General features: G+C 45.4%; 1 protein-coding gene across 1 annotated transcript; it reads left to right on the top strand.

The window, feature by feature from the left end:
- The first annotated feature begins 355 nt into the window (after positions 1–355).
- On the top strand, positions 356–10,064 carry LOC128071793 (regucalcin-like). The gene is made up of 7 exons (XM_052664862.1): positions 356–953; positions 4,557–4,725; positions 5,026–5,208; positions 6,773–6,988; positions 7,989–8,120; positions 8,342–8,496; positions 9,470–10,064. The coding sequence occupies exons 2-7, from the start codon at positions 4,560–4,562 to the stop codon at positions 9,518–9,520; spliced, it is 903 nt and encodes a 300-aa protein (XP_052520822.1). The 5' UTR covers positions 356–953; positions 4,557–4,559; the 3' UTR covers positions 9,521–10,064.
- The last annotated feature ends 2,824 nt before the right edge of the window (positions 10,065–12,888 follow it).

Raw genomic sequence — 12,888 nt, 5'->3', positions numbered from 1 at the left:
TTTTTCTTTTTGTTGTTTATTCTCCTGCCTCATTTGCAGTTTGCTTTATGTGTACAGGAGAGGTGCAGTGAGAGCACTCTCACTGGTGTGCGAGGTCCTCTTGGACTTGGGTTTGTCATTGCCAGCCAAGAGGCACAAAGAAACGCCGGGCCCAAACCCCCCCATCCTCTGCTCCATGTGCAGGGGGCTGCAGGCAGGCACGTTGGGCACACACCTCTGTACTCACTGCTCTGGGAAGGTGGGCAGGCACAGGAAACTTACGAGAGATTATAGGAAGAAATGCCAGCTCTCCCTTTCCCAGGATCACATGCTGCACTTCTTCCAGCCGGTTTCGCAGGCACCGAGTGGTGAGGAAGAGCCCACTCTGCTGACAGAGCTGTGCTTACCACGCTGCCAAAACCTGGCTGCACTCCAACAGCCCTCAATGCCAAAGCAAGAGCTGCCTCCAGCATCCTGGGAAGTGGGACGTATTCCAACTGGAGCTTCCTGACAGAGCGTGGGCCTACAAATGGTCCGAGCAATTGCCACTGCCCAGCCTTTCCCTCCCACCTGCTGACTCCCTCCATGGGGAAGGCTTCCTGGCTTTTGTTCAGTCTCTGCCTTGTTCATGGCACTTACTTGATTTCGTGTTGGGTTGAGCAAGAGCCCAATGACAGGAGAAACTGTATCAAGAGGAGCAGCTGCTGTGCCCTGAGGGGTTTTTCATCCTCGTGACCAAAATCTATAGTCATAGGTGAAGCCTATTTATTCCCAACCAAGCTGGGGAAATCTCAAATAATCCTTTGCAGGTATAAGAGCTCTGCCAGAATTAAAGCAGGTAGCACTGTGTGCTGGGGGAGCTGCAGCTCTGCCCAGCTGAAGGGAAGGGACCATCTCAGACCTACAGAAGGGTGAACCCTCGAGAAGGCCTCCCCTGGTTTTTGGACAACAGCATTGAGTGGACTTCTGCTGGGGTGAGTGGCTGTCTGGAGTGTGTTAGCGACTGTTGTAATGAGCTCTAGCCGAGTTGTTTGTCACCAAGACAGCGCTGCTGGCTGCAGGAGGGGATTGTACTGCTGAAGAAAGATTTTAAGGGCTGGGGATGGTCAAATTACATGCAAAGCAAAGTTTCCAGAGGGAGCAAAGTAGAAGTGTGCTGTAAGGAGAAGAAGCTATGCAAGGGTGATTCAGGTTCTGGTGAAAAAAGGAGCAGAGCAACAGATTTGCTGAACACTTGCATAGTCGAAGTAACAGATTCAGTGCTATTGTCTGAGTGCATGCCTGTAGGTAATAGGAGAGAAATAGCAGTATTTAAATACTGCATTAATATGCATGGTGCGCTTGTGCCTCGCTACACTCCCCCAGCTGCACTGTTGGGAAGAGCGGGGGCCTATAAGAAGCAGCACCAGAGCAGATCAGCAGGGCTGGAGCCCAGCAGGAAGCACTGCAAAGGAGCGGGGACCCCAGACACAGCTACAGGTGCAGGTACAGGGGAGTGTGGCCAACTTTGCTTTGCATTTGTGCTTTGCAAACTGACAGAGTTAGATGAAAGTGCATGGTGGAGCTTGCTGCAGGTTTGCACCACTTGTGCCCAGAGACTGCAAAGCCTCTGAGATGGCTTCTGGGAAGGCAGAAATGGACTGGGAGCAGAACTCTGTTGGGGTCCAGGTGCGCCAGTGAGTACATCATGTCTGGGGTGGTGTGAGGATGTCTTCAGTGCTGTAGGCCTGGGGTCCCTGGGCAGTGGGACAGCAGAAGCCTGCAGTTGCACACAAGCTGCTTGCTGGCCTGGCAATGTGAACAATTTGCTTGGTACTGTGTCGAGGAAGAGGTTTCCTGTCTTTGCATGACTTGGCTTGTGTGTGGTGGGGGAGATCTAGTCACCAGGATAAAAGAGCTGAGTGGGAAGTAAGGTTTTCTCCATTGAAATTCCTTTAGGAAAAATGCTAATGGGAAATTTATATATATATATATATATATATATAAATGATATATAGAATGATATATAGAATGATATATATATATAATTCTACACTAAATCTTCTTCAGAAGTATAATTTTAGGTGGAAAGAAAGCATGAAGCAAAATGAATAGTGCCACAAGGTAGATATTAGGAAAAATTCCTTCTCAGAAGGATTGGTGAGGCAGTGGCACAGGCTGCCAGGGAGGTGGTGGAGTCATCATCCCCAGGGGTGTGGATATGGCACTGAGGGGCATGGTTAGCAGGCATGGTGGGGATGTGCTGGTACTTGGACTGGATGATCACTGAACTTTTTTCCAACCTTAATTTTATGATTCTGTGGTAGAGGTGGAAGCTCCGTGCTGTTCTGCAGCCTGGGGCTTGTCCTCAGCCCAGGCACAGCTGTGAGAGCATGGCAGGAGCTGGGGCTGGGAGTGCTGCTGGCTTTGGTGAGGAACGTTAGAGCTGGTCTCTGGCTTAGGGCTCTAAAATTGTTATCTCTGGGTTTGAAACAATGATGACTGTGATCTAACTCAGTTATTTACTTATCTGGGTGAATCATTTGAGCATCAACTTGAAGTGTTTGTTACGTTCTTACATAGGTAAGGAAATGCATTGCTCCCGTGTGCCAGTTCAGGACAGGCCCTGTCAGGGGCCAAGATATCATGGGTGGCCCTGGCTGTCTCCCAGTGGAGCTCTGTCCCTGACACTTTCCTGTCTGCTCCTCACATCGTTATCACCTTTGAATCATAAAATACCCCTACGCCTGACTCCACACAGGACCACCCTTGCTCTGCAGGGCAGGTTGGGTGGCAAGAGGCACTCAGCATCACACACCTGCACTTCTGTAGACCAAAAATGTCCAACGTCAGACAAGGCAGAAAAAATGAAGTCTGGGAAGCCACCCCAACACACCTTTTGGTCACCTGAAATACTCATTTGCACCTAAATTGGGGTAGATGGGGCTGGCCCCAGGGCACGTGTGTGGTGCAGTGTTTCTCTTCCTCTCCTACTCTCATGACACAAGAAAACACTGAGCAAGGACTTTTCCCATTGTATGTTGTGCTGCTCCGTCCGCAGCCTCACCTGCTGACTGCATGGAAAGCATGGCCGGCTTCCTGCCCGCTGCTGATAGCATCAGCTCTTACTCATTTTTAATCAGCTCTGAAAGCAGCAGCCAGTTTCATGCTGGAAAAGAGGCATTGGCCCCAGTCCTGCAATCCTTTCCTCAGCAGGTGTGTTGTTTTGAGTTTCACATTGGTGCCCTACAGCTTGATGGAAGCGCTCAGCTGCTTGGCCGGGGGAAGATGGGGCTTACAATTCCTTGCTGAACACGGCTGCCGTTGCGCTGTACCTGCATTAAAGCTTCAGCTGGCTGTCGTCTTGTGCAGAGCTTTGGCTTGAAATTAAAAAATGAAATTATGTCTGCTGACAGGGGAGGGAGTGAAACCAAAAAGGACCCTTGTAAGGCCAGTTACTGACTTGAATTGGCTTTGCTTTTCATTTTCATGTGGATGTTTTGACATTAGTTCTTTATTCCTAAGAGGAAATAACGTGTACAGCCTCACTCTCGTAATGGGTTCAGGAGGCTGAGATGCTGATGACATTCTGCAGAGAGGACACAGCCGGAGTGATCAGGATGTTTTTAGCCTCTTGTATTCCTTTTGGGGAGAATATGGCAGGATTTGGTGGATTCTGCTTGGAAGCATTACTTTTTTCTTGCACGCTCATTGCTGACATGTTAGTGCTGTGGGCAGCAGCTGTGAGGTGCTGCACAAAATGAGGTTTTAGGAGGTTCTTTTTTTCTGGCATCTCACAGTGTATTTGGATTTTACTTTAGACATGATGTTGCCTGCATCTTTCTTCAGAGAAATATAGTGCCAAAGCAGAGACCCAGAGATACTCTGTATATATTGCAAACAGAAGGCATATGGACGTGGCAGTTGGGCAAAGAACCAATGAAGTCAAATAACTACCAGTCCCATACCCTAAAGCGTACATACAAAATCACTTCTCAGTAATTCGTGTGTTGGCCCTGCAATCTCAGCATTTTCTTCGGACACTGTTTCTGGGGAGAGAAGGTTATATTCTAGGGCAAAACCAATTGTTTTGACCTCACCTTGGGACCGAAGAGTGAGAACAGTCCCTGCCTCCAAAATGTGGGCATTTTTGCTTGTGATGATTACTGGCTCTTCCCACTTAACTTCGAAGCTATTATTGCTAATGAATTATCAGCAAATCTTATCCTCAGCTCACCTGCTGGGAAACAATGCCTGCAAAACAATAGTAGGCTATAGGAAGAGTGTTGTGTCAGAGGCTGGCCGGCTCCCAGGGCACATCTCTCATCTCTGACGGGTGGGTGCAGCAGTGGCACCTCTGTCAGCGCTGACTGTGGGAGCCAAGGCCCCCTCTGTTTTGCAATAGCTGTGTAAAGGAGGTGATTGCTCAAACCAGCAGGTAGGATAAAACCTGAGACCACGGAAATGTCACAGGAGCCTCCTATATTACTCCACTGTTTGGGATTTGAGGGACTTTCCACTTTTAAGCACTGTCAGGATGAAAAATCCACACACTGGGAGCTTTTCATTAAATCAGTTCCTGACTCTCTTCCTCTCAGGCCATGTCCTCTTCCATCAGAATTGAATCTGTTGTGAAGGAGAAGAACCGGATGGGAGAATGCCCGGTCTGGGAAGAACGGGAGAACGCGCTCGTCTACGTCGACATTAATGGCCAGAAAGTCTGCCGCTGGAGCGCGCTCAGCCACGAGGTGCAGTGCGTGTCTGTGGGTAAGGGCACAACTGCCGTGGTATTCACTTGTCTCAGGAGTCTCCTCTGTGTCTGCAGAGGGAAAGGCTGCATCCCAAGAGCTGCGCATGCCCTGAAAGTAGGGATATTTGGAGGATGTGGAGATAGCAAGATGTGGTCCTTGCGGATGTCGCAGAGGTGACTGGAGAAATGTTGCCTTTGCTCTGTTTGCACCAGCTGGGCCTTTCTTGAGCTAGCAGTGCTCTTAGAAAGGTGGGGGAGATCAGGGCTGCTGATGAGCCCAGAAGTGCCCATCTTTTCCTGTTCCCTCTCACCCACAGATGCCCGTGTCAGCTCTGTGGCCCTGCGGCAGCGTGGGGGCTACGTCATCACCCTGGGGACCAGGTTTGCCTTTCTGGACTGGGACACCCAGAAGGTCACCACCATCCTCGAGCTTGAACAAGATAAACCCAACAACAGGTTCAATGATGGCAAAGTGGATCCCAAGGGGAGGTACTTTGCTGGTAAGTCCCAGCAGAATTTTCCTCTGGAGCAAAGAGGAACCAATGACAGTGTGTTTTATGTAGTGCATTTTATTCCATGCCAACTCCTTTGTTGACTTCCCCACAAAAACCACTGTCGCCAGTGTGGGTGATCTTGTGAGTGCTGTGCTCAGCTGCTGCTTCAGCCTCCGATCACCCAGCAGAGGAGAGCATGCAATCCTGAATCCTTTGATCTAGATGAGGGCAGGCATTGCCCACAAAGACTGTCAGGCAGGAAGGCTCTGCTTCTACTTGGCAGATGGCATTTCCCCAAAACCTGCAGCATGTGGGAAATGACAGGGGCAGAAAGCCTCTGGCTGCCACTGGTTACAATGCAGCCAGGGTGCCCCTGTGCTTGTTTTCCTCTCAAGCACAGCCATCCACAGCAGGAGCAGAGAGTGACTGATGAGAGAGGAGGCCCCACACTTTATCTGCTAACCAGCCATTTCATCTTCTTTTGTATTTGCTAAAATCAGTAAATACCTTTGGCTCTCAGTTATACTTTAGGGATGATGTGTCACTGGACTTAAGAGTGAGAATAGAGAGAAATTCAAGAAAATCTGCTTTGTACACCTGCTCCTAGCTGTGCAGAGCGGATCAGTGATTTCAAAAGCAGGTACGGCCAAATGTTGTAAAAGTAACTCAGAAATCATACAAGATATGAGACCAATTGAAACAGATTGCCGCAGCTGAAAGAAAATGTAAATACTCCTTATTGGATGCTTACCATCCTTCATCGCTGAACTCTCTCTTTGGAAAAGGGTGAATCAGAACTAAACAATGAGTGCAACACTGAAGAATTATTTGATTTTTTAAAAAATCTCAACTGTTATTCTTCACTGTTTTTCGAGGTAGCCATGTGATTTACAGCACCTATATTTTGAGGTAACAGTGCATTTGAATAATAAAAGTAGCCCACAAAAAAAGAAGAGCATATGACACTTGCCTGCATCCTTTTTTTCCTTTGAGGGCTGTAAGCAAAACCTCAGCCTTTGGTGTCTTGTGTCTTTCTTCTCAATCTTGCTGCCTAAGACTGAAAGCTCACAGAGATGCAGAAACTTGTCCTGCCATTGGCCAGAATCACTTCCCAAGAAGAGCTCCTCTTCTCTGTCTCACCACTCTGACAGCACCCAGTTTGCCCCATTCTCACTGCCACGAGGAGAGGATTTTTCTCTTCTTCTACCACCCTGCTGTTTCCCACATGGCTTTTACCACCCTCTGGTGTATAGGAATGTCTCCAGGCCCATTTCTACAAACTCTCCATCCTCACAATGTCTCCACAGTTCAGGCTGCTTTGTTGCCAAGTGTTACCTTGGGTTGGAGATGTTCTCATTATTTGAGACAACCTGGGAAATATATACTATTGGACTGGAGTATTCAATATCCGATGAATAATAGCTGAAGTCACAAAAGCTTAAAGGAGTGTGACGACAATGCCTGTTGCTGGGACTTCTTGCTAAAAGTTAAAGGAAGCTCCTGGCCAAGCAAGTTCCCTTGGGAACAAGCTTTTCCATCCTAAGCAACACTTCTCCTGCTTTCATTTCAGGCACGATGGCTGAAGAGACAGCACCAGGGGTCCGAGCAAGACGGCAAGGAGCTCTCTATACTCTTTTCCCTGACCTATCAGTAATAAAACAGTTAGACCAAGTGGACATCTCCAATGGTCTGGACTGGTCCCTGGACCACAGGACCTTCTTTCACATTGACAGCCTGGCGTACGCTGTGCATGCCTTCAGCTATGACGTGTGCACTGGAAAGATTGGTACACACTCTTTTTTGAGTTCTCAAGGAGTGTTTCTGCTCTTTCTGCAGCAAGGCTGGGGAGTGTAATATGTTGTGGTTTATCTGATCTCGTACCTTGTGTTTACAGCTTCTTAGCAGGCTGACTGTGATTTTTCTCAAGTTTAGTTATACGGCAGGTGCATTTGGTGAACTATCTTTCAACAGTCCTTTGACTTTAGCACTTTCAGCTGGATAGATGGCTTGTGTTCAGAGCTGTCCCCAGGGAACTGCAGGGATGAAGCCGTTTATCCTGGGAATTAGTTTATGCTAACTAGGGTGCTGTTTATTCTCGACTGCCATCTACTGGAATGCTTCAATTATATTCATAAATGTGAATGCAGAATTAGCATGGAAGTACGTCACAGAAATGTATTTAAAAAAAACAAATTATCATTGCTACTGAAGTTTCTCATTTCTGAAGGTAAAGTTATCTAAAGATGTTGGATAAAATTGGCATAAAGTCATTTTCTAGGCAAATATTTTTTATGCAGAAAGGGAATTCAAATACAAACTTGACTGATAGAACCTCAGTCAAAACTGTGAAGTATTTTTGGGCTGTATCAACCCGTTATGCTCCATGGGAGTTGGAACAGCTGAACTTTCATCCCCTGTGCTCGGGTCAGTGTGACCTTGGTGTAATCGTGGGTGAAAAGCTTACAAAATAATTGCAATTGCTCAGATTGCTGCTTTCTCTGCTGTCTAAATTTTAGGAGAAAGGATTTCTAAAACAGAACATATTCTCCTCAAAATATGAAATCCCAACGATCCTGTGCCACTGCCTACCTGCTTGGTGCAGGCCCTGTGCTGTAGCCCATGTGGTTCCCAAGCCTAATGAAAATGGGGGGCTTTGCTGGCCCTCAAAATAAGTGCAATTCTTGATCTTTACCTGAGAGAGAGAGATAATTGCTGATATTTAAACTCAGGGGTGCCTTGTTCATAATGAGACACTCCTGGAGAGCTGTCTCGTGCCTCTCCTGCAGCCTGCCCCAGACTGCTGTACCACTTGGAGGAGGAGGAGCGGATGCCCGACGGGATGTGCATTGATGCAGAGGGGAAGCTCTGGGTGGCCTGCATTGATGGAGGAAGAGTGATCCGCATTGATCCAGAGACAGGTGAGGCCTGCTCCGGCTGAGCCCTGCTTGTGGGACAGCCTGCCTGAGCAGCCAGGCCTCCAAGGGGAACTCTGGAGGAAAGCACTGCCTGAGCTTGGCTCCACTGCAAGGGCAGTGCCTTCTGAGTAAACACCCATAGCTCTACTGCCATCGCTCGTGCTGATTTCATATATGCATCCTCCCTGTAAAAAGGGAATTGGAAACTCTCATATTTTTCCCAGGAAAAAGAATCCAAACTGTGAGGCTGCCGACTTCAAGGATCACCTCCTGCTGCTTTGGAGGAAAGGACTACGCGGAGATGTACGTGACGTCTGCCTATGATGGGCTGGACGAGGCCACCCTCGCCAAGGAGCCTCAGGCAGGAGAGATATTCAAGGTGATGGGATTTGAGATCTTTCTGTAAATTAGACCTCTCAGGCCTGCAGCTCCTATGTTTGCCTGTTTATATAGTGTGTTCTGTAAGAAAACACTATCTGTCTTACACTGTAAGAAAATAAGTCACCAGAGCAAAACTTTGCATCCCATTCCCCCAGATCGTGAGGGGCTTTTTTTTTGGATGTTAAAAATGGGCTCCACATTTTAGATAATTAACAATCCATATTTTTTTTTCCAGGGCTCTTGAATCCAAAGGGTTTTTTTTTCTGCCTTCATTTTTCAATCCATCTGCTCTACAGTTGCATTTGCTGTCATTCCCTGGAAGTTGACCATAGTGTAGAAGGGAAGGGCTATTAGTGAGGGAAATGGGAAAAAAAAAACCCTACTCTGTATTATCAGTTTGGCAATAGATGAAGACATCTAGTTCTAGGAGGGATGGGGCTCTAATCTGGGATCTGAGTCCTTCTAATGGAAAGAAGTGCTTGGAAGAAGTTTCCTGTGGCTGAGAACTAGTACATCTCTCAAGCAGCAGAGTTTAGGAGGCCACAATTAATATCACAATTAAATATCAAAAGGTTATTATGAAGCTTTTGTATCCCCTTTCCAGCTATAAAAGGGAATTGGTATTTTCCAAACTCACATGTGTTTTGTATGGGCAAAGCTGTTTAAAAATCGCTATGGCTTGTTTAGGTAAAACAATACTACATGTAATGCTTACTGATAATGTGTAAATTACCAAAATTAGTGACCAGTGCTTTATAATCTTAAAGTTCTTCATGCTCTAAGATTCTAAAGAGCTCCATGTAATGACTTTTTTGACTCTTCTTAAAATAAGAGACTCTTGATGTAGGGATAGGTTGCTATGATATTTTTTTACACAACATTTGAATGTTTTTATTGTGCTCAGTCATAGATTTATCTTTTTCCTTTCTTTTTTTTCTATTTTTTTTTTCTTTTTTTTTTTTTTTAAACAGATAACAGGCCTGGGTGTTAAAGGGATCCCACAGAATTTTTTTGCTGCTTAGAAGTCACCACTAAGTAACAAATGAGAAGTGCTTGCCTCTTGCAGTAATTCTGGGAAGGAGAAGTCCAATGAACTACAGAATCCATCCTGCGAGGATTTCTAAACCCATGATTGAGAATGTGCTTGTTTGGAACCGAAGATATTCCTTCTTCTGTGGGCCCATGGCAGGTTACAATAGGTCAGAGAGGTAAAGTGTTACAACTTGACATCTTCCGTGACATTACATAAACTTCTTTGAGCTTGAGCTTAGTTATTTTGAGCTTTCTGATCACCAGCTCTGGATTTTCACGTCTCTGTGGTTTCCAAAGCAGATCTGGCTCCTGGTCTGTCTCCTCATGAGACAGTGATGTAAGAGAAATGATACAGCTGATTTTAATACACATTTTGAGAGTGATAACTGGAACAGGACTGCTCCTTTGCTGCCGGCTTTCATCTCTCACTTGAAGTATTCAGGCTCCAATTTTAGGTTCTAGGCTGTTTCCATTTGCTTTGTCACAAATTTTTCTGTTTTGCCTTTAGGCCACCATTTACGCCTTGGAAATAAACTACACAACCACATTTAAAAGGTGTTTATGGATTTTTTTTTTTTTTTTCTGCATTCAGTTGTTATCATGAAAAAGCTGAGAAACCACACACAGTTGGTTTGCAGACAGGTTCTGAGTTACCAGGCTCATAGAATATAGCCTATGATACTGAAAACTGCTCTATAGAATTGTCCCACCAGAGGTCATATTTGCACGTGCACGTCTGGACTACTCTTGATTTCTATACCTTCTTATTGCATGTATGGCTTCGGCTTCTTATTGCATGAAAGGCTCCTCTCTTTCTCTCCTGCTTCAAGTCTTGCTTTTTCCCCCTTCCTTTTAGTTTTTCTTCTCTTCCCTCTAAGTTTCTTCCTCTATTTAGAGTAATGTCAATTTTGTTCAGCATTCTATTGTCTCTTTATGGTCCATTTTGCTCATTGTCAGGTTCATATGTGATCGTTCTCTCTGCCTTCAATGCCGTATTGAACGTCTGCCCAGATTCCTGTTTGCACTGCTTTCACTTCCTCTTTCTTCTCTAGGAGGGCAAATGTGTTTTACTGACATTTGCCTGAGATGTGCAGTTTTCTTCCACACTAATGCCTACACCAATGCTGAGACTGGCTCCTCAGGATTCAGGCAGGAGACCTTCAATCTACCCTTATCTTTTACATGAAAGTAAGATTCTGCTTAAAAATACAGAAAAGTGCATCTTTTGAAAATTTTATGAGCTGAACAAGACTGTTAAATGCACTATAGGCATTTAACATGAGGGAAAAGGAAGTTATGCATTTTTGCACGTCTATTAGACAGAGGCAATGTTAAGTATAGTTTTTGAATTGAACTAACTCTTTCTTTCAAAAATTATAGCTAGAAAATTGAACACTCCAAGGACTTGTTTTGGAGCTGTCCAAAGCCAAACTGGGCATACTGGAATGAAAAATAATGTCCAGTTTCATGACAAAATGAGGAAAACATCAGTTTGCTGAAACCTAAAGTTGGTTTCAGTGCTTGGCTAGTTACTTCTATCAATGTGGTAGGTTGCTCGTTTGAAAGCAGGTTTTCTCACTGAAGTGAGCAATGTGCACTGTTTGGCTCTTATTTTCACTGAACTTATTTTAAAGACTCTAGTAGATCTTAGCCACATAACATAAGCCATCACGATTTCAAGGAGGTATATTTTTAAGAAATGTGCATTCAAAAATTAAAACTGAATCTGCACAGAGGGAAATTTTGGAATATTTTTTTGTATATTTATTGGATTTGCTTGAGAATGAGAGTGTGGGAAAGGAGGCATCAGTAATTTGGGGATCATATTGTGAATTCTTTACAACTGTTCAATATTTGTCAGGTAAGAGCGTTTTGTTTTTTGATACTGCTCTTCGTTCCAACTCCAACAGCATCTGCCAGGGGCCAAGGTTTTTGGGACCCATATTGACTTGGTTGAAGGAACTCCTGAATATAGGATTTACCCAAAGGCATACCCGCAGGGAGCCGGGTCCTGTCCAAAACCTGCCCAGTCTGAGACAGAGAGTAATGGAAGTGAAACTGCTCACCTCCTCCTACTGCTTCTACTACAAGAGCTACAGACAGGAGGAAGCAATACTTTACATGTCATCAAGTGAAGCGTACGTTGCAAAAAGCTGCCTGTGTGAAAACAGTGTTGAGGAGAGGTAAAAGGGGGGCTCTCAGTGTTTCTTGGGCTTGTACAGACCTGGACCCTGTCAAAACTGTAATTTTCTCCTATAACTCTATGGCCTGCAGTTCATCATCCTGTGAGGAGGAGCTGATTATACCACCAGAGGTAAAGAAAGCACAAATCAAGGTTCATTTTAGAGGTTATTTAACGGAGAACCTAACACTATGCTGGATTCTCTGTAACCCATTTGATCCCAGCTGGGGGAGTAGGCTTTGTCCCATTGAAGAATACAGCTTTGTGGGAATCTGCTCAATCTCAGGAAGAGCTCCAGAAGCTGTTTTTAGAAAAAGCATAGTACACATACAACAGCTTTTCACAGAATCAGTGCATTTCAATCTGTCTTTTGTTTGGGTATCTGTAATTAATTTCTAGGGAAAGATTTACTTTTCACTGTGTGAGAATACTAAAAGCATATAGAAAGCCAGTGAGATACAGCTTTTGCATTGAATTTGGTATCTGCATACTGCCTGGAAAGATAGCACATAATACAGTTTCAGGTCCTTAATGCTGACACTTGGCAATGTTACAAAATGGTCAGTAATACTCATTGTTTACTGGACCAGATGTTCTGTGTCTTTCTCTCAAACGTTTGGCTCTTCCATCATAGTTACTCAAAGCCCTGCGTTAGCTCTGAGACACTGCAGGATGAGTAGGAGAAAGTAGTTGATAGTTGGTAGGACAATCCCCCAAATAACCCATGCGTGGAACAGCAGGGAAACAGCAACTAGCAGTTTGGAAATGACAGTCTCCACAGAGTGAGATGCAGATTCCCTGAAATTTGGCTGGCTTCTCCAGAGCCAGCATCCCTCCTAGCACTTTCAAATGAACCAATCTGAGTGGATTTCTTCTTCTCAGAACATGTGAAGTGTACTGCTCCCTTATGTGTCAGGCTGGGGGCCTGCTGACAAGCAGATCAGGTAGAAGGCTGTAATCAGACTCTGGGTCTCAGGACAGTGTCTGTCCACTCTGAAGGGGGATGACCTGGGGGAGATAAGTGGTATCTTTGACCCCTGCAGATGAACTGGTAAACAGTCATGAAATAAATTTGCGGTCAGAGGGGCACAAAATCATTGGAATGGCTCAAGTTGGGAGAGATATTAGTCATCCAGTTCCAACCCCCTGCCGTGGGCAGGGCTGCCGCCCATCAGC

This window comes from Tympanuchus pallidicinctus, unplaced genomic scaffold, assembly GCF_026119805.1.
Source record: "Tympanuchus pallidicinctus isolate F22 unplaced genomic scaffold, pur_lepc_1.0 scaffold6, whole genome shotgun sequence".
NCBI classification, from domain to species: domain Eukaryota; kingdom Metazoa; phylum Chordata; class Aves; order Galliformes; family Phasianidae; genus Tympanuchus; species Tympanuchus pallidicinctus.
Note: the sequence above shows the minus strand (reverse complement) of the source record. Positions and strands in the feature narration are given on the sequence as shown.